Source organism: Perca flavescens, chromosome 4 (assembly GCF_004354835.1).
Source record: "Perca flavescens isolate YP-PL-M2 chromosome 4, PFLA_1.0, whole genome shotgun sequence".
NCBI lineage: Eukaryota > Metazoa > Chordata > Actinopteri > Perciformes > Percidae > Perca > Perca flavescens.
The window spans coordinates 25554036-25575737 of record NC_041334.1 but is presented as its reverse complement, the minus strand read 5'-3'; the positions used below and the strand labels follow the sequence as shown (position 1 = coordinate 25575737).

Sequence of the window (21702 nt, the reverse complement as noted above, 5' to 3'; positions counted from 1 at the left end):
AAACAAATGCTATAACAAATGTGTAAATGACAGTTTCAAAATAAATTTGTACGGTTTTGTATCTCTTTCGTTTTTCTTTTTGGTATTTCATAATGTTAACTTATGTATTAATATTTTTATTTAGTAGGCCTAATTTTCTTTTTCTTTTTTCCTGGCGAAACTTGGTCTCCACCCATGCAATGAAACATGCCGAAAGAATTATTTGAAAAACAAACAAACAAACAAACAAACATTAAAAATCAACTAATGCACCATGGCTTAATATTTAATTACTGTGCAAAATATTGAAGCCGTGAAAATATTTAAGGGGAGTGGGCTGTGAGTTAGCCAGTTGATTGCTGTATTAAACTGTTGGGTTCAGTTACTCAAGCTACTGCTAGTTACTTACTTTAAAAAGAGCATCCTCCTCACTTTTGGTAACAAAACGGCTCATTCGTTCGTAAATCAAGACGTTACCTTTGATGCTACTGGACTGTTCTATGCAAGGCGAAGGAGGACGCAGGTAGCAGTGAAACCGCTCGATCAACTGTACACTCTTCGATGTAGTTGCGCAGGTACAGCCAGAGACACAGCGCTTTGGGGTTGTTTCCTGGTTGTTTCCCTACACGGCGTATCCCGGAAAAAAAGTCTCCGAGGATAAATCATTCACATGTATAGGGAGTTCTAACCCCGCCTAACAACGGACAATTTGCTTGTATAAATTGCGGCACAATGCTAGAAAATTAGAGAGAACATGTACTTTTTGCATGTGAGAAATATAATGATAGTAGAAATGGAAGGAGATAACTCAATACATGATATACTTGAAGAAAAGGGTATGACAAGGGAGAGACTTAAAGCTGTATTCATTTTTCTTAATAATACTGGTATAACGAAAAAATAAGTGTTTTATTTTTTTATTAATACAAGCCTAGACTCAATACACTACTGTACAGTTGGTGGCGGTATACTACAAAAATAGGAAGAAGAAGAAGAAGAGAATTAGAGACCGTCAAAAAACAAGTTGTCATCTTTGTAGTGTTGAAGGACGAAACCAAATAATAGCAGAACAGAGATTTTAGTCAACAGACTAACTTCTAAAGGAGCTATATATCAGATGTATAATTGACGTATTGGTCATTTATTACTAGCTGTTACCGCGTGTTACCTAAACTCCAAAAAGATGACCATTGACACAGATCCCTAACTGTGGTTGATGACGGCGCGCACAGCACATTGGCGCGGGAGTTTGTTTTGTAACTTCTGTGTCTGTCTGTCTGATCTGGGCTAGTAGTATCGTCGTCTGTGAGTTCGTCTGCCAATAAACGTATGTCTCAATTTTATCATTTTGAATGATTCTGGCAGACAAGACCCTAACCTCGATATAACGGACCAGCATGCTTGTGTTATAGTAATTAATTACTGGACTAGCTAATACCTAGCCACTGTATTTTTCCTGTAACGTTATAGGTGCAGTAAAGCTAACTTAAACCAATATTAGCTTGTTTGCTGCTGTGGATACTAGCCTGGTCTAGCTATTAAAAACCTGTCCTTTTCATCAGATGATGCGTAAAAAGCGACGCCCCTGTCTGGATAAAGGGGAGGAAGCTGCTACGACCACTAGTAAGTTTAATGTAACGTTGACATTAACATCACAGCAATTCAGAACCATGTGTCAGTAAAGTTACAGCGTTTCCCAGCTTGCCAACCTAACGCTAGATATCCATATTCCCAGATCCCTATCACACTGTAACGTTAACTATATTATTTACATTAAGATCACAACAGTATGACATAGTCTGACAGGACCACTGCATGTTTGACAACTGACATCACACTGACATGATTGCACCAACATATAAGGCAAACTTACACAATATCCCGTTCCCCTCATAACCTGATAGCACCTTGTCTAAAACATATTTGGGAGCCCAGTTTTCTCTTCTGGATGTTGCTTTATTAAAGTTTTATTCTCTTCTCCTATATAGAGGCAAAGAAGAGTCGCAGCAATGGTCGCCAAACAAAGGAACCTGTCCCAGAAGAGACGAATGAAAGTGTATTTAGCGTCTTTCTTCGTGAGGCAGGTGTCACCTTGAAACCAGGTGGCACATCCAATGAGATTGGTAAACACCACACACTCAATCCAAGTTTCGAAACACACCAGGCCAATAAATGAAATCTGTTTTTTCACTTCTGTTTTTTTCCGGATCTTTATCGTTTCCCTTCTAGCTGTCGACCAAGTCGTTTTCCAAAAAAGGATACAGAAACAACTACAGAAGAGTCCCAGGTACCCTGGGGTAAGCATATACGCCATCCCTTTATAAAATCAAGGTATTTAGCACGAGACAGTTGTACTCACTAATATTTCTTTGGTCAGATTGTACAGGAATTCACCACTGGATTGGAGTCTCATATTGAGGACCCTGAGCTGTTTAGGAACTGCCTTCTTCCATGTGTCCCACGATTGTCTGATGGAGACTCCAGGTAACTGTTATAAAAACACTGAAGGCATATAGAGTCTACTTTAGACAGAATTGTAATTTATAAAAGGGGTCAGCTACAACCAAGGCCAAGCTTATGTCAGGGGTCTGTATGGCGTGACATACGGACATGTTATCTTTTGTGTTGCAGTTGTGGCAGCTCATTCCAGGAAAGTCTGCTACGCATGCTGTTGGGGATTGAGATGCTGCAGGTCAGATTTTGTGCATAGAGTCTGCCAAAGACAACTACGTCACCCTTCCCTCACAAAGGATGACGCTCAGAAAAACAAATCCAAAATGTATTATGCAGAGTACATTGCGTCTTCCACAAATCCTCAATCTACTTTTCATTTTCCTGCAGACCTTTATTATTAACACCTTGCTCGAGAAACTCCCTGAATTTATGTTTGATGGGTCAGTATTTAATATTGTTCACTTTACAGCATTTGAACCATTTTACACACTTTCTGCCATTGTCTTATTTTTCTAAATGTCCTCTTGTTCTGTCCTTCACAGTACTGGAGATGGAGGGCTCAGTATCCCTCACACAATTATTAACCAGCTTAAATGGCTAGACCGAGTCGTGGACAGCAAGGTAGTAATTTCTGTGATGACAGGTTGCATGTACAGTAGTCACAGCCATTATTAAACATGTTTTTTTTTTTGCCTTGTAATCATGTATTTCTCCTTCATAGTGGTCATCACTAATTTTTAGATGGTGATGTGTTCGTTTCTGCCCTCTTTGCGGCCTGTTGTTTGCAGGAGTTGGCAGTGAAGCTCATGGAGCTGGTGTCAGTAGCAGCAGTGGAGGTTCAGCGTGACATCATCACCAGTCTGCCAGAGATACTGGAAGACTCCCAGCACAATGACATAGCCAGAGAGCTCAAGTATGTCGGTGGTTCTTGTTTTGTATGTGTTGTGTCAGAGTTTCTTATGATGCTTATGCTTGTATTTTCATCGCTGTTCTCTGTAGCTCTTTACTCCAGGAGAACACTCAGTTAACTGTCCCCATCCTGGATGCCCTCTCTAGTCTGAACCTCAGTTACTCACTACTTACTGAGGTGGAACACACGCACGCACACACACACACACACACACACATACACACACAAATTATTATTATTACAGGCCAAGTGAATGTCACCATGTTGTTAACTGTTACTCTCTGCTCGCTCAGGTCCGTGGAGCCGTTATGACCACTTTGGGTGCTGTGCAACTTGAGGACCTACCTGTGGTGGTCAAGTTCATCCTGCACTCTGTCTCAGCCTCTGATGCATATGAGGTCAGAGCTCAAGGCCTTGTCCCAATTTTTCATTTAAAAAAACACAACATAGTATTTGTCTTCTCTGGTTGTTATAAGTACATATCAATTTGAAATCAAGAATGTGGCATGTGTTTTTGCCGTGCGTAGGTGGTGTGTAATCTTCGTAAAAAGCTGGAGTTGGAGCAGTGTGTTCTCCCTCCTGTGCTGCAGGCCTCCCAGAGCCGCATGAAGAGCAGAGGATCAGCAGCGTAAGGCAGCACTGTTTCCTTTTCACTCACAACTAATACATCAGTATGTTTTTATCAGGAACCTATTTTAAAGTAGGCCAGTAGGTTCTTGATGTTGTATTCCTGGAGATATAATCTAATAAATCTGGTTTTGGAACAGGTCCGCTTCAACACCAGCCGCTAGCAGCAGCCAGGACAGCGTTGCATTGATGTTGGACGGCATCAAGTCAGCAGTCCGATTCCAGAAAATGATATCTGAGGCTTGGCTCAAGGTGGGAAATGAATCAGTATTTAAGCCCCCTTGTTTTAATTTATTATTTATATTGATTAATAAATAACAAGCTTTTTAATAACCGTCTTCTCAATTTCAGTGTTGCTTTCTGAACTTTTACTTTGTTGTTTTTTTCTTAGGCAATAGAGTCTGTGGACAAAGAGGAGGACCATAAGGTGGGTGTCCTTTCCTTAGTTCAGGGTATCCCCATAGTAAATTGGTTTGTGTAAAAGGAACACTTAGATCCCATTCTGTAAGTCTAGAACATTAAGAAAAAAAGGAATTTCTTAATTTTGGCAAAAGTTTTACATTTGAAAATGAAGTCTGGAAACGATGAGGATAGAAAAATTACTTATTACATGTAATTTAGCTGACACTTTTATCCAAAGCGACATACAATTGCTGTATATGTCAGAGGTCGTACGCCTCTGGAGCAACTAGGGGTTAAGTGTCTTGCTCAGGGACTCATTGGCTGATGTATCGCAGTGGGAATCAAACCCAGCTCTCCCACACCACAGGCATGTGTCACGTCCACTGGCCAACCCCCATGTTATCATTATACAGTATATTAGCATATATCACACTGTACAATAACAATCCTCTTTAAAATCAGTCATGTCTGGTGCACCCACTGCTAGCCTAGCTTAGCACAGATCCTGGAGGTAAGCGGCTCCAACTAGCCGCAGTTAGAAGATGGCGGTGTCTCATGTGACCTTGTTATTTGTACCCGCTGTGACTATACAAATCACAACATGTAAATAGGAACACGTTGGCGTTATTTTGTCACTTATTGGGAGCAGTAGGCTAGTTGGAGCCGGTTACCTCCGGGATCTGTGCTAAGCTAGGCTAGCGGTGGGTGCGCCAGACAGAGTTACGACACGCACGGAGATGAGAAGGGTATGTATGGACTTATCTAACTCTGGTCCCAATAAGTCGACGTGTTCCTGTTAATGTGTGTCTGTGGGGAATCTATGTGCTCTGCCATGTCAGGTAATAGATCTGCTGGTGCTGTTCATCCTCCATTCCACCAATGCCAACCAGAGCCGGCGGGGAGCGGAGAGGGTGCTGAAGGTGAAAGTGAGGGCTGGACTGATCCAGGACGCTCTGCTCCAGAGGACCTTCAGGGACTATGCTCAGGTGGGTCAGTCTGCAGACGTGCAAGCTGAAATATAACGACTGTAGCACGGTGCACTTTCTTTGTTTAGAATGTTGCAGACATTATTATACGGATAATATGTTGTGTTTATTAATGATGACACTCTAGGTCATGCGAGGGTATTTCCCCTCCATCCTGGCTCTGGCTCAGAGTTTGTTGCGCTCCCCTGACCCCTGCGTGGTGCCTTTTGGTGGACACATGTACCGACACTCATTCGTTGCTTTTGACTCTTACTGCCAACAGGTGGGATTGCGATTCATTTTTTTTCTTTTTTTTTTTTTTTTTTTTTAAGTTCGTAAGAGGGTTTTATCTGTTATTTTAATTCAGTCGTTTTAATTCTGTTCTGTATTATGTTTTTTAGGAGGTGGTGGGCTCTTTAGTGACCCATGTGTGCAGTGGAGTCGGGGGGGAGGTGGACATGGCTCTGGAGCTGCTCTGCGGCCTTGTTACAGAGAAGCCCTCAGAAATGGCCCTGTATGCTGTTTTTGTCAAGGTAAGGAGGTGATCCATACATCAGCTATTGTAGCTGCTAACCAAACCGCACTTAAAAAAAATTATGAATGATGAATAAAATGTAAGCACAATCGATGTACCAACAGCTCGTAGCTAGCAAGGGTCCCTGATGGTTGTCTTACAGAGGTTTAGTATTTTCCCCACTGTGTTTGGTTTAGTTTTGAACTGAGCACAATGTTTGACACAGGGAATCTTGGACTACATGGACAACCTCACACCCCAACAGATCCGCAGACTCTTCCACCTTCTTAGCAGACTGGCCTTTGGGCAACAGCAGCAGGGATCTCACATCCAGGTGCCCGTTTACAAGAGAATTCAGCCTTTTCTGCTTTTTCCCCCCTGCCTTTTCTTGTCATCCTCTCAGCGGCTGACCTAGCTTTCTCTTTCTGTTTGTCCCCTCAGGATGACATGCACATAGTGATCCGCAAACAGCTCTCCAGCACTGTGCCCAAGTACAAGCGTATTGGCATCATTGGTGCTGTCATGATTGTAGGCAGCATGGGGGCCTTCAGGTAAGGGGCGGGCGGGTGACTCACAGGCATAACAAGCAATATTTTCCTTATTCATTCTGTCACTTTATCTTTCTATATGTCTTGATCACACTTTCTGCTGCCCCCCAGGCCTAAAGTGAAGGAGTCACAGAATGGGTCGTTACCCCAGGAGACGTTCAGACAGGTACATATGTTAGGCATTTACACAAGCAGAATGAACAATGTGTATTTTTTTGCGGTTTGGGATTTTTCATTAGTTTGCTTTTTATTTTATTTATTTTCATTTCAATTTCACTTTATTTGTGGCTGTCAGTTAGGGTTTAATAGTGACTTATACCTGCAATCCAAATCTTCTCTCCTATTTGTTTGTGTATTTGTTCCTATTTATTATTCTGTCTTATTGTTCTGTGTATCTTATTGTTTCTATTAATTGATCTTGATTATCTTGAGGGGCGAGGAAGTATCTCATAAATGTAGATCTTATTAAACAATAACATTTTATTTTAAATATTTTTTTGAAAACATCCAAAAGCCTGTGACTAAAATTCTTATTTTGCATTTAATTTGGTTTTATGAGTTGCTAAGATGGCTTTGTGTAATTTTGCCATCTTGTTCACTTTTTCTTTTGGTAAGTGGCCGTGTTTTATCAAGTGATACTAGAGCCCGAAAGGTAAAGGATTTTTAAGGTTGATATCGATACAAATATTTGGTGATTTAAAAATTCGATATTCCGTTATATCGGCCGATATACTGTATGTATGTATGTATGTATGTGTGTGTGAATATATATATATATATATATATATATATATATATATATATATATATATATATATATATATATATATATATATATATATATATATATATATATAAAAATCCAGAAATGCGTAACAAAACAAACAGATTTCCCTAACATTAGTTATTTGTAGTAGTCCTCACTAAAATAATATAATAATCCAGTTTAAAAATAAATTAGTTTTATTGTCTCAACAAAACAGAGGAACATCAAAATATATTAAAGTTCTGATAAATAAAATGTATAAAAATACAAACTTAAGATATGAAACTTAAAGTCCTTTTGAACAAAAAAAATAGTGTTGCCATCCGGGATGTTGTAGAGTGCCCTCTGGTGGACAAACTATGCAAAGCAACACTCATAATGTGGTTGAAGGGTTTTTCATCCATTTTTATTTTATTTTTTAAATATTCATTTATCGGCCATTATAACCCTAATGCTGATACCGATAGTTTGGAAAATGACTAATATCTGCCGATAGTATCGGCCCACCAATATATCGGTCGGGCTCTAACTGATACTTGTTTATAACTTAGATTATAACCTTTTATATAATTTACATTTGCTTCCAAGAGGGGTTTGGGTGTATATAGAGTAAATAAATAACCCTTCATTTGGCGGTTGCATTCAAGCCTCTGACTCAAGTACAGACTCAGTTGATTTACACACTGCGCATCAGCTACAGGTTTTCTCTTTGCTAACTAAACCTGTGCTCTGAACTCCCTGCGGAAGAGGTCAAGCAAAAACATTAGAATGGTAATATTTTCTCCTGCCACAAACTATAAAAAGGCACATTATTATAAGTTGAGGAGTATTCTCTCACTTCTTGTTAAACTTCCCAACATGGTTGGGTGATTGTAACTGAAGATGTGCTCTGGTCTGTAGATATCTTTATGTATAGGTATATTGGTGGTTCAGCCCGAAACTGTTAGTTTCCTTCTACTGCTGCTCCATAGAGAGTATACTGTCTGCATTACTGCATCTGTGTGTGGTTTGCCAGCTGCACAGCACCAGAGAGGAAGGTCCTCCAAAGGGTAGTCGCCACCGCCCAGAAGATCACTGACTACTTTCTCCCCTCCTTGGATGATCTTTATAGCTCTCGCTGCCTTAAAAAAGCCAAGAGCATACTGAAAGATCCATCTCACCCCGGACACACTCTGTTTGAACTGATGCCCTCGGGCAGACGTTTTAGGATATTTAAAACACTAACAAACTGATTACTGAAAACAAAAACTGTTTTTATCCAAGAGCCATCATTAAACTTAATGCCATTTGAGTTTAAGGATGAATCATGCAGCGAATGTTTTTGTTTGTGTGGTATGCCTGTGTTTTTAACTTTCCTTTTTAAACAATTTTTTATAGTAACTTCTAGAGACTTTTTTTTTTATGCATATACATATAGATATGTATTTTCCTGCTTTGCCATTTTTACTGATGTTTTGCACTGAGAGGACTGCATTCAATTTTGTTGTACATGTGCAATGACAAAGACAATTTTATTCTTTTTCTTTCTTCTTTTTCTATTGCTTGTTGCAGGTGACTGCCCTGTTGGAGCTGGTGAAGTCTAGCAGTGAAAGCTCTCCTGAGGCTGCCGCTCTGTACTACGATGAACTGGCCAACCTGATCCTGAGCTCTGCCCTCCACCCACAGGTGCAGGTGTGTCTCAAACAAACATTGACCCTATTTCTTATCTTATCTCTTAATTTATAACATTTCTGACACGCAACTAAGGCATGATTAAACATACTGGTCCTTTTGTTTTCCTCCTACCAACAGGAAATGATCGGAAATAGTGTCCTAAATGACTTCCAGGAGGACTTTGTGGTGGATCTAGGGCCAGAAATATCGGGGTTAGTGATGGGCTGCTGGCAGCACAAAAAAATATTTGCTTAAAAAAAAAACAACCTTAAACTTAAAAACATTTATTCCTATAACTACTGTCATTAATCCCTGTGTATCTCAGTCCCTTTCACTTTACGCCGCGCGTGATGTACAACCTGGAAGACGGGGAGACTCCGGGAATTGCCATCAACCTGCTGCCTCTACTGGCCAAAGACATGCAGAACAAAGGAGAGCACAGTCAAACCAAGAAGGCGAACAAGTCAGTCACCGTACTCCCACCACCTCTAACCAGTTCTAATGAGCGACCACAAATTATTTACTTAACGGTGTATTTCACTTGCAGTACAGCCAGATTTACAATTTCAGTTTATTTTCGCAAAACACGCATGTAATTAAAAGAGATTTTAAATGTGTTTCTTTCTGTATTTTGTTGGGCAGGCGAGTGTCTCTTCTCTGTCTGTCTCCGTTTTTTCGCCTCCTGAGACTCTGTGAGGAGAAACAGAACCAGGGAGACCTGGATGAGATTGACGGCCTGCTGGGTGAGGAAGTGGAAGTTACGCATTTTCAACCAGAAAGCAGTTTGTTTTCATTTCTATAGGCTGTGAAATAATGTGTGTCTGTGTGTGTTTACATTTGCTGGAGGACAGGCTGTCCTCTGATCCTAACAGACATGGATGTATTGGAGAAAACTGAGAGCCTGTCAAAAGCTGAGAGGGAGTTCCTCTGTACTTTGCTGTTTCACACCATTAACTGGCTCAGAGAGGTAACCGCATGTGACTGATTTGTACATCACACGTTTTTCTTAAAAGTAGGAGATATGTAACTAAAGCATTGTCTTGCCCTGGTTTTTGTGATAGGTCATAAATGCATTCTGTAGACAAAAAGAAACCGAGATGAAGATGAAAGTGATGACCCGTCTGCAGAACATCACCTACCTTCAGACACTGTTGGAGAGGGCGTTAGCAGGTGAGGTTTTAATCCATCAATACTGGGCATCTCAAAAATCTACCCAGAGTGCCATGTGATGTCCGTTCTAAAAAGTAATTTTCTTTTTCTTTAATGTGTGTTTCAGGAACACCTGGCTATGTTCCACCTGTTGCCAACTTTGATGGAGAATGCACAGATGGGGTTCTACTTAGTTCTGCTGCTCCTGTAAATAAGGCAAAGAAAGGTAAGATAGATTTTTCTCCACGTTAATGAAACCAAATCTGAATAAGGGAATAAAAACTTACTTAATTGTCTAACTCACATATGTTATTTAGATGGCACAGGAAAGAAGAGGAAGGCCTCTGGCAAGAATTCCTCAGAGAGCAGCTCTCAACTTGAGGAACCAAATGAAGCAGACAAAAGTCAGCAGGTAAACCTTGACCTCTCGTTTCTTTTTTTTTTTATTTATTTATTTATTTTTTTGGTATGTAACCGAGCTAAAAAGGGGATTCTGCTTGTGCTAAAGGAGCAACCAGAAAAGGAGAAAGAAAAGGAGATCCGGCAAGGTGTCAGTCTGGTGTCCTACAGACCGTTTTTCAGGGAGCTGGACATGGAGGTGCTCGGTGTGCTGCGTTGTGGCTTGCTCTCCCGCTCACTGCTGGACTCAGAGCTCCACACCAAGGTAAGGAAAAAATAAGTTTAGGCCTTTTTATATGTTTCTTTACTTAATTATTGATTTTCTATATATATATCTATATATATATATATGATTTAAAAAATATGGCTTTTTAACTTAAAATTAAGGTTAGGGGTTAGGCATAGGGTTAGTCAGGGAACATCAGCATACATACTGTATATACTGTGTGTGTATACATACATACCTGGGAACATTACTACCCAACCATACTCTGACACTGAGAACAATGATTGGAAGCCTGGGGATTTATTTGGATTGTAGTGCAATCAATATCTATGCAGTTTTACAATGTATACGCCACATACATCAAAACACAGGTTTTTCATCTCCTCTTATGTTCCTACATGATTGAGGTGCAAGAAGAGGTTCTGCTGGGTCCCGCTGAGCTGGTGTTCCTGTTGGAGGATATGCTTCGCAAACTGGAGTTCAGTCTTACAGCTGCCCCTGCCAAGAGACTCCCTTTCTTTAAGGTACAGAAAAAAAGCATACAGTGATAAACGCAGATCAGAGAGTGTTAGGGTGTGATAACAGAGAGTGTGATAACATCTGGCAGCTCCGGCGATTCGCCGCAGGGTTGTGCCGTAGTGTGGGAGCGTCACCTATATGGCCCATTTATGTGTGACGTCCTGTTGTGTTCTTTAACCCCCCAATGTAGCACAAGTAGACTTTACATTTTACAATTATTATTTTCCGTCAGATCGTTTTTATGATCTTGACATTTCCAGCCGCACTTAAAGGCAGCTTCATATTATGGAGAAAGTAGTCCATCCGCCGGATGCTTATATTTTCACAGATTTCCGTGTTCTTTATGTTGGAATTTTAAACTCCGATGGATTTATGAGGACAATGGTTGACTGCTTTTCAGATCTCTGCATGGTAAATTGAGACAGCTAACTAGGCTATCAGTCCAATCGGAGTTTTCTCTCACACGACTATTTTGCAGCGGCTCTGTGCGGAGTTTAGCGCCGCCCATGACGATTGTGATTGGTTTAAAGAAATGCCAATAAACCAGAGCCAGTTTTTCTGCCATCCCGGAATGGTCCAAAATGAACTTTTTCGTCCACCAGCCAAATGGCTAGTGAATGTTCAAATTTACTGGTGAGTGAAGCAAATCTACCAGCCACTTGCATATTTTACCAGCATTTGGCTAGTAGATGGGGTTTTGGGGTGGCAGTAGCTCAGTCCGTAGGGACTTGGGTTGGGAACCGGAGGGTCGCTGGTTCAAGTCCCAGTAAGGACCAAAGTACAGAGTGCGGATTGGTAGCTGGAGAAATGCCAGTTTACCTCCTGGGCACTGCCAGGTGCTCTTGAGCAAGGCACCGTACCCCCCAACCACTCAGGGCGCTGGTCCAGCACTGGCAGCCCACTCACTCTGACATCTCTCCATTTGTGCATGAATAGGTCCTGAGCATGTCTGTGTGTATTTCAGGCCTGTGTGTAGTGATTTCTAACAAACAGAGTGTAAATTGTAATTTCCCCACTCGGGATCAATAAGAACGGTATCATTTAATTAAATTTTGGACCCTGCCGCAGGCCGCTGCGGGTTTTTCAGCACTCCCCTACCGTCTGAACGCGGCCTTATGAAAGCTCTCCAAATGTGAGAATGTACAGGTCTTTGAAATATTTGACAATGTCTCGGGGAGAACAGTTTGCAATATACAGTACATTATTGTTTTCTTAGATTTTCCTTTGATGCTGGCAATATACAGTGGCCTGAAGAAAGTACATTTTCTGAGTCTATCATTAGTCAAGAAGCTTTGAGTGTCAATGATATTTAGTTACAACTGTACAAAGATGTAATTTCCGGGCTTATATGAGAAGAAACTTAATGACAAATATTTTCTTGTGCAGGGAAGGGCCGATAAGAGCGTGGGTTTCTCCCATCTACAACAGAAGAGCTCCAAGGATATTGCTTCCTACTGCGTCCAGCTGCTGCCCACCCTCTGCTCACACCTGGAAAACTGCCACAACCATTTTCAGGTACAAACACAAACGATCTGTAGATATGAGTGAAGACTTTGTCTCTTTCTTCCAGTTGTTTATAAAAAAGATTTTGTTTCCATTTGTGCATTTTTTCCCCAGACACTGCTGTCTGAGAACAACGGCGTTGTGGACGGACCTGCCACAGATGTTCAGGAACACCAACTGATGTCATCAGGCTACCAGCTGCTCCTGCAGGTCCTGAACACCACCTTCAGCTGGTGAGGACCAGCAACACTGACTTTCATGTCAGACATTAAATCATTTAACTCTGTGAAATGTCAGATCTGTATGCTATTTGGAAGGGTCAGTCTGTCTGTATCTATGTATGTGGGTGTGTGTCAGGTCTGGATTCAGCCAGCCGGGGCAGCGGAGCTTACTGAAGAAGGCTCTTGGAGTTTTAGCTGAACGACTAAAAGGGGGAGGTAGTGAGTTGACCCTGGAGCAGCTTGTAAAGTAAGTGAGAAAGTTTAAGAGCAGCAGAGTAACTACTACATATAATGTATGCTTTTTTATTATTTATGTATTGATCTATTTGTTTATCACATTAAAGCTTTAGTGCGTAACTTTTTTAAATTAAAGAACATCCGTTACATTCACGCCATTGCCAAATGAGTTGATACAAAGCTAATTAAGACTATCAGCTCCACAAAACTCTCTCTGTATTTCTCAGTATGACTATGTTTATAAAACGGTGTCATCAAACTTGAGCGAAGATATTTGACCTTTTCTGAAGAGTGGTGTTGTCGTTACTTAGAATTCCTCATGGGGGAGACAGAAACTATGCACTATAGCTTTAAATCAAGGGGGTAAGCTTTGCTTCAGAACGCGAACCTCTGACGGCGGCATTTTGTTGCTACAAAGCGATCACCTCCTGTTAGCATTACACTGACCGCCATTTTTTTTTACGTCACTCGACTGCGAATAACTTTACATCTGAAGCGTTTAAAGACTCTATTTGTCCATTGTTTATTTATAAAGAAACATGACAATGTATAAAAGGCTCCATTACCTTGTACCTCATGTTAGAGCCCCGTAGCAGACGTTTTTGTAAAAATAAGCTAACGATTGTGTCATAACCAAGTGACGCACAGTAGAGGAATTACCGTACAGTACAGGAGAAGCTCGCAGGCAGTTTCGACTTACATTAGCTGTTTAGGTTTAATTACTAATGTTAACTAGCATGTTAATAATTAGCCTGTGCTTATGTTATCTCCTTACATATACCTACACTCTCCGTCTCTGTAAGATTGGAAATGATTGAGATTTCTCTTGTCACAGCTATCAGAAGACTTACAACTTTCAGACACGTTGCTCACGTCACATTTACGTTGTCTCTGTCAGTTGGAGGCTGCGCAGTAAAGCAAGAGATCACCGGAAAAGTGCTTCTAATAGCCTTCACTGCTCTCCGTCCAGAGCAACGGGGTCTATTGGTCCATTGTATATATGTCAATGCTTTAAATAGGCCTTGGTGGCCTCTCACTGCTAAAAAAAAAAAAACTAAATACAGAACCATTTTTGCTCAGAAAACATATATAAACATAACATTTTCAAAAAACGGCATAATTCTCCAAATAACTGAATAAAGAGCAACTCTTTACAACACAATAGCAATAAATGTATTACCGGTATGTAATATCCATGGGCCCAGCAAAGAACAAGGGACATTTCCAAAATGTTCTGCAAGGCAACTCTTAAAGGGGAACTACGCCCTTTTTTTCAAAATTCATACATGTCATTCCTATTGTCTATGACAGTGTTTCTCAAATGGGGGTACGTGTACCCCTAGGGGTACTTTGGAGGACTGCAGGGTGTACAGAAGATATTTAACAAAATCTTTAATAGTTACGAGGCTGTTGTCCAGAACATTGTTCCTCTTTATGTAGAATATTTTTTTTCCTACCAAAAATGTGACATTTGTGTTGGCTTCTTTCTTCTCTTGCCTTCCTTCCTATACTGTCCTTCTACTTTTTACAAGTTTCTCGCTTTTTTCTTCTTATGTCACTGTTTTTGAATTTTGATACTATTTTGACTTTACTTCCTTCTTCTTTCTACCATCTTTTTACAGTTTTTTTCTCATTTTCTCATTAGCATTTACATGTTGTTTTTTTCAGTTACAAGGTTGTTGTTTAATAAATCTATCGTTGACAGCGCTGTACTGTTCCTGTTTATATACATTTTTTTTTCTACCGAAAATGATTAGCGCTGGTCAGGGGGTACTTGACTTAAAGAAACAATTCAAAAGGGGTACATTATTGAAAAAAGTTTGAGAACCACTGGTCTAAGAGTTGTTATATGTTTTAGTAAACCTCAACAACTCTCCCAAATACAAAAACTGGAGTGACCAAACACGGAAACTCAAATGTGTGATGTCATAAAGTATAAAGTCCCACCACCTGGAGAGTGTTGGGTTGAAAGACTCAGTGAAGGTTGGTTACCACCTGATGACATCTGCTCCTGCTACCGTTACCTCAAAAGGTTTCTGGCTTTGAGAGAGAGTAGTATGTTTACAAAAATGTATTGAACTTTCATAGGCCATGGAAATAACCTGTTGGAATTTGTAATTTAGGTGGTGTTCTCCTTTTAATACCAGAATTGTCTAATAGTGTCATTTACAATGCTTGTAGTTGTGTTTTTGACAAAATCAAATGTACTGTATCTTTGCCCCCTTTTTGCTCTGTTTAGACACAGCTTTGAGTATCTGGTGAACTTCGGCAGCACAATGCCAAGTCTCAGCACAGCCCTGTGTCTCTCCCAGCTCCTGTCCACTGTGTCTGAGAAAGGAGGGAACCCTGCTGCCTACAGAGAGCAGACCGGTCAGTCTGATGTGTTTGCCTCACTTAAATCAACTTATCTGCTATCCAATGGACTGTGATGATAAATGCCTGATTGTTCTTCCTAGCTTCCCTTGCGAAACGTTTCCTGAGCCAAGACTGGGTGACAGCCAGCGGAGAGAAGGAGCGAGGGATCAAATTCAATGAAGCGCTTCACACTCTCCTAAGGTGCGTCTGCATGTCAGAAAGGTTTGATGGAATTGATGGAAAGCAACCAATATTCTTGTATTAGTCTCCGGACTGATTAGTGGCAATGGATTTTAGTTAATCACACATATATTGGTATTGGTATATATGATATAAACTGCTTAGGAAATTACCTGTGGCTCTTTAATAAATATTTATACTTCAACAACACATGATGTTAAAGCACCTAGAAGTGTTAGCACGTTTATAAAGCACACAGTTTCTAGCTAACACATTATATATGGGACTGTGTGCATCTAAATGTTTTAATTATGATGTCTTTGTCTTTTCCTCTCTCTCGGCAGAATTTACCTGGGGCATGTCGATGATGTTCTGAAGGCAGTGGAGGAAATAGCAGGAGAAGGAATCACTGAGCTCCTCAATGCATCAAAAGATGAGAGATCTGCATCCTGGCCCACGCTCAACAGGTAGATCCTCATCCCCGTCAGTTCATTGTGCTTAGTTGTCTCAGAGCAAAATGGAACTTGGCCTGTGAGTTAGTGATTATACAAAAGTAGCCCAGGTTAGAGCTGGGCAATATATTGATATTATATCGATATCGTGATATGAGACTAGATATCGTCTTAGATTTGGGATATCGTAATATTGTCATATGGCATAAGTGTCTTTTCCTGGTTTTAAAGGCTGCATCACAGTAAAGTGATGTCATTTTCTGAACTTACCAGACTGTTGTAACTGTTCTATTATTTGCCTTTACCCACTTGGTCATTATATCCACAATACTGGTGATTATTTATCAAAAATCTCATTGTGTAAATATTTTGTGAAAGCACCAGTAGTCAACACTACAATATCGTTGCGGTATCGATATTCGAGGTATTTGGTCAAAAATATTGTGATATTTGATTTTCTCCATATCGCCCAGCCTTAGCCAAGATCTGTGTGCTCCTGGCTCAGCACGGCCTCATGGCTTACTGTGATAACAATAACTTCACAACAATCACATGAACGAGTATGTTAATCCACGCAGTTATTATTCTGTTGTTCATTCATCCAGTATTTTCTTCTGCTTCTTCAGGCAGACATTCCTGGTGTTCTACAAAGTCTTGATGTCAGAGTTGGAAAAGGCCATCAGAAAGATTCCTGCTGGCAAAGTCAGTGACAACACTGAGGTCAGCCACTAGGTGTCACACTGCACACTGTAGTACTGTACACCTTAGAGCTCAATGTAATCAGAGCCACAAAACATGTGTGCATGCATGTTTTATCTAATAAAACATGTAACCCATGTCCTCCTTCAAGGCTCAGCGTGAGAAGCTGCTGACATGGAACCTTGCTGTCAGAGATTTTCATATCCTGGTCAACCTAGTTAAGGTCTGTTTGCATCATCTAATGGCTGTGAATGTCTTTTGTACAGATTTTAACATTTGACCTCATCTCAGCATTCAGCCTCACTGGGTCATATCTTCCATGTTATGGTATTTCATTAGTTATGGGTAACTCATACTGTGGATTGAATTAGACGTGCCATTTTATAATCTTATCATTTAGTTTCATCACTTTTATCCCATCTTATCTTTTGTAGGTTATTTAGTCTTTAAAATATCTATGTGTTTCAGTCAGGCTCATCTGCTCACATATTTATCCTCTAATGTCTTCCCACAGGTGTTTGATTCTAGGCCGGTGCTCATTGCGTGCCTAAAGGTGAGTCGGCTGCCGTGCGCCTTGAAAAAGATTTCACATTCAGGTGAAACTGCTATGACTTTGTATTAACTGATTGTAATGTTGTTATTCGTAGTATGGCCGCCTTTTCCTGGAGTCTTTCCTGAAGTTGGGGATGCCACTACTGGACAACAGTTTCAAAAGACACATGGTATGCATGGAATCTTGTCACCTAGTACAGCTAATTAATGCCACATTAAGCTGAACATTAACATTTTCAACAAGTATGGTCTTTGAAAACTGAATAGTCTTAAATAGTTGACCTTGACGTTATTATTTCTGCTAACAACTAACAACTATAGTACACTTTACTCAAGGGAATTTTCCTGGTTTCTGATTTAATATATTGAAAATATTTTGAAATACTCCTACCCAGACCTTCAGAAAATGTATTTAAACACATTGTATTAAAGCACAAACAAATTCACAGATTTTATAGTATTCAAATAAGATTTTCTAGTTTATTCCTAAACAAGTTGATTCACTTTTATATACAAGTGCATGTTTTCTGCTTCTGCTTCCCTATATCATTCAAACATGGGTTGGCACTAGAGCATGGCTAAGCACAGAAAAACCATTCTGTTTGAGTGGAAATGTGCAAAATGAAGTGCTGATAGTGGGATGACTATGCATTGTCTTTTTAAGGAGGATGTCCAGAGCCTGCTAAAAACCTTCCAGCTCAGCACCCGGCAGCTCCATCACATGTGTGGACATTCTAAGGTAGCTACAGATCACACCGTTTCTAGCACACTCATATGTGACATCTCCCTGCGTGTACTCGTGCCAAATCTACCAATCCGGGAGTAAAAAATATTCCTGTTAAATTAGAGAAAAGACAGCCAGAGTCTGGACAATGCACATGTTAATCCGTGGGTGCTCTATAACTAAGTAGCCTTGTCATCATGTGTTGGTGCTCAGATTCACCAGGATACAAGCCTGACCAACCACGTCCCAGCCTTAAAGAAGTGCCTCGAGCAGTTTGTTTACAGAGTGAAGGCCATGCTGACGCTCAACAACTGTCAGGAGGCGTTTTGGATTGGCAACCTGAAGAATCGCAATCTGAAGGTATAACATTACGGACCTTTTTGTTATGTGTCTGTTCATATTTTGAGTTAATCAGTTAAAGGAATGATATATGCTGCAGGGTGAAGAGATTCTTTCTCAGCGATCACAAGGAAGTGATGAGGATGATGACGATGGTGAGGAGGAGGAGCAGCAATGTTCACCGCTGCCTCAGGACCAGTCAGAGGATGAGGTACCTGCCATTTCCAGGCATTATGTCAACATCTGATACAGGAGTAGGATTGGCTCCCAGCAGATTTGTTTCAATTTAGACATTTTATTGTTTTTCTTTATCAGGTATAAGTTTCATTTTGACATAAAATAAAACTTTTTGATTCTGTAACATTTTGAGATAATTACGGATGCACCGATCCAATTTTTTCAGTCCCGATACCGATGCCTGGGCTTTGTGTATCTGTCGATACCCGATACCGATCCGATACCGTTGTTGAATTAATAATAAACTGTATACCTTCCACCTTATACCTTCCTTTAGTCTCTTCCATGTGGAAGAGACTAAAGGCACCAGACTTTCCTAACTAAACATTACTTTGCTAACTAAAACAAAATAACATAGATGTAATCAGTGTTGGTCATCTTACTTTTAAAAAGTAATTAGTTACAGTTACAAATTACTTCTCCCAAAAAGTAATTGAGTTAGTAACTCAGTTACCACATTGTAAAAGTAATTAGTTACTCAGCAAAGTAACTGAAGTTATTTTTTATGTTCTATAACGCTATTACGTTCTATAACATTTTTAACGTGAAAGATGTTTATATTAACTCATTAAATAAAAACACTTTATACAGTAGGCTATTTTAGAACATTTGGTATTTATTTGAACTCAATCGATTGCAGCCTGCCATATGATATGCATAGAAATAAAAAAATAAATATTGAAAATAAAATTCAAGTGCCAAATTAAGCAGCAACAGTGTCATGTTACCATGTGTTGATGTGAGGTGCTTCATAAGATTTGAGTTGCTTGAGGCAGACGTGGATAAAGTCTTTTTTTCCTGGGCATAGCATGCATGTTACATAAACATTCTTGCCTTTAATTTCAATGAGCGAGAAGTAGTGCCGGTACTTCCGGTTCGAGAACGCTACCTTTGAATTTCCCTGGCTCATCGCCATTGTCGCTGTCTTGTGTTTAGTGGTAGTCAGAGCGTGCAGCGAGACAGCGTGAGCAGGGCATCCGCCCACCCAGCCAATCATCATCGCATTTGCAACGGTGTCATCATCCCGACCCCTGTTCTCTCCAGGCAGCTGGTGTGTAGCCAAAGCCTGACACCTCGCGCTTCATTCAACCAAAATGTAGTAACGCGCCACTTTATATTCTCAGTAACGATAACGGCGTTGCAACGATGGGAAAAGTAATTAATTAGATTACTCCGTTACTGAAAAAATAACGCGGTTAGTAACGCTGTTATACTTAAACGCCGTTACTCCCAACACTGGATGTAATGTATTGAAATCTTATTATTTGTACACTCAACTCTTCCAGCGTGCGACAGAGGGAAAAAAACTAACAAAACTGGATCGTCCCGTGGATCTGTTAATTTTTCCAATCCCCGATCCAGCTATTTTGTCAATATCGGGACCGATATCCGATCTTAATATGGGATCGGTGCACCCATAGAGATAATATGACCTAGAATTTACTACAATCAGCAGTGACTTGACCAAGAATTAGTTGACAAAACGTACTAAAATGGTGTCAAAACTACAGAGACCAACAGGTACTGGGTAAATGTTTTGACAATGTGTGCACATTAATTATACTATACTATATGAACTGTGGTGCGTTTCAAAACATCAATCTGGGAGGAATTTTGGAGACTCAGCGGCATACAACAAATTCAGGGAGTGTACCTTGTAAACAAAAGAGAAAAAAAATACTGAATAAAAGCCTTTTCATAAAACTGAACAATGGATAAATGAATGGTAAATAAACCGGTAGAGTAATATGTAAGTAAGTGTAAAGTGGCTGAAAAGATTGGCAGGATTAGAACCACAACACAGGTTTTATTTGGAGGGATAAGCAGCACACCGTAATAATACAGGCATTTATATTGGCCAGCCAAACAACGTGCTTCCACTGCTGCTGAGTTGGCCATTACTCTGTGAAATTTAAAGCATACAGGTCAGTCAACAGGCAGTTGAAACTGTAGAGGGAAGCGGGCTGATAAGATAAACGTTGGAGCACTCCAGCAAGCTAATGATTAGTGGCTGACAGTTAAGAGGGAAAGCATTATGCAGTTTCTTCCTAATGCTGCTTTATGCAGCTTCACAGCTTTAATTTAGCATGTTTGTCAAATGTTTCTAATGTGCTTTCCATCAGGCCCAGGAGACTGACTCAACGAATGTCAACAGAGAGGACGATGTGGATCAAGATGATATTACAGATGACTCTGACTGAAAGAACCATAAACTGTTGGTTTTCATTTTAGACTTTTGCATTTGGGTCAAACCCCCATTTGTGGATCACATTTGGACATTTGAAATGCCAGTTGTAGTGTCTTTACATTAACACTTTCTAAATGTATTGAATACTGCTACTCAATGGGCAGTGTTCAGGTATAGGATCAATAACACCAGTATATAATCGCAATAACACTGCAAGCACATTTAAAAAAGTTCATGAGATGCTTTTATGTACTTCTACAGGTTGCCACTGTAGTGACAACACTGAGGTCAGCCAGGTTTCTGTTGAAGATAGAACATGCCTAATAATTAGGTGTTTTAGATTAGGTAGGGTTGTGAAAAAAAAGTGCTGTATGCTTTATTCTATTTGTTTGCCGACAAAATAAAATATAGATTGTTAAAGAATTACAACCCAGAGCATTTTTTTTCTTTTATCCTAGAATGCATCTGTGGTGCAGCCAGATACTCCACATAGCGCTGTGGAGATGGGTCTGGGATTGCGAGACTATACAAAAACTGGCCGCACGCAGCTTTGAACATACTGCAGCGAGCCAGGAAAACTGTACTTTTTGCTTTGAAACATTATCACACAACTTATTTGTCCTAACTTGTACAGAGCCTGTTATGAGCTTATACATCTGTCCCCACACACCAACTCCTCTGGATTCTGCTCAAATTAGTTTTCCGTTTCGCTTCATATTTTGTCCTTAATGAATTTCCATAGTTAATAGTGAATTTGACGTCAGCAGGACTTTTCAATGCTGTTTGAACAAAACCTTTAATGTTTGTGTCTGCAGTCCTTTAAAGCAGCACTAACAACTGTCTGATAGCACCGACATCCTTAACATAAGTTCCTCGAATCATTTATAGAGCAGGGGAATCCGTG

General features: G+C 40.2%; 1 protein-coding gene across 1 annotated transcript; it reads left to right on the top strand.

Moving 5' to 3' along the window:
• Window positions 1-944: 944 nt before the first annotated feature.
• Window positions 945-21187, top strand: fancd2 (FA complementation group D2). The gene is made up of 44 exons (XM_028575397.1): window positions 945-1306; window positions 1542-1602; window positions 1968-2102; window positions 2209-2276; window positions 2357-2463; window positions 2611-2671; window positions 2821-2873; window positions 2976-3054; window positions 3222-3346; window positions 3433-3520; window positions 3637-3741; window positions 3871-3971; window positions 4111-4222; window positions 4362-4397; window positions 5212-5358; window positions 5486-5620; window positions 5739-5870; window positions 6078-6185; window positions 6293-6402; window positions 6511-6565; window positions 8717-8836; window positions 8957-9030; window positions 9144-9281; window positions 9461-9561; window positions 9670-9785; window positions 9880-9988; window positions 10095-10193; window positions 10285-10379; window positions 10476-10631; window positions 11000-11116; window positions 12498-12626; window positions 12729-12847; window positions 12972-13082; window positions 15312-15442; window positions 15529-15628; window positions 15952-16074; window positions 16686-16779; window positions 16910-16981; window positions 17273-17311; window positions 17406-17480; window positions 17975-18049; window positions 18248-18394; window positions 18474-18584; window positions 20734-21187. The coding sequence occupies exons 2-44, from the start codon at window positions 1542-1544 to the stop codon at window positions 20809-20811; spliced, it is 4347 nt and encodes a 1448-aa protein (XP_028431198.1). The 5' UTR covers window positions 945-1306; the 3' UTR covers window positions 20812-21187.
• Window positions 21188-21702: the final 515 nt, after the last annotated feature.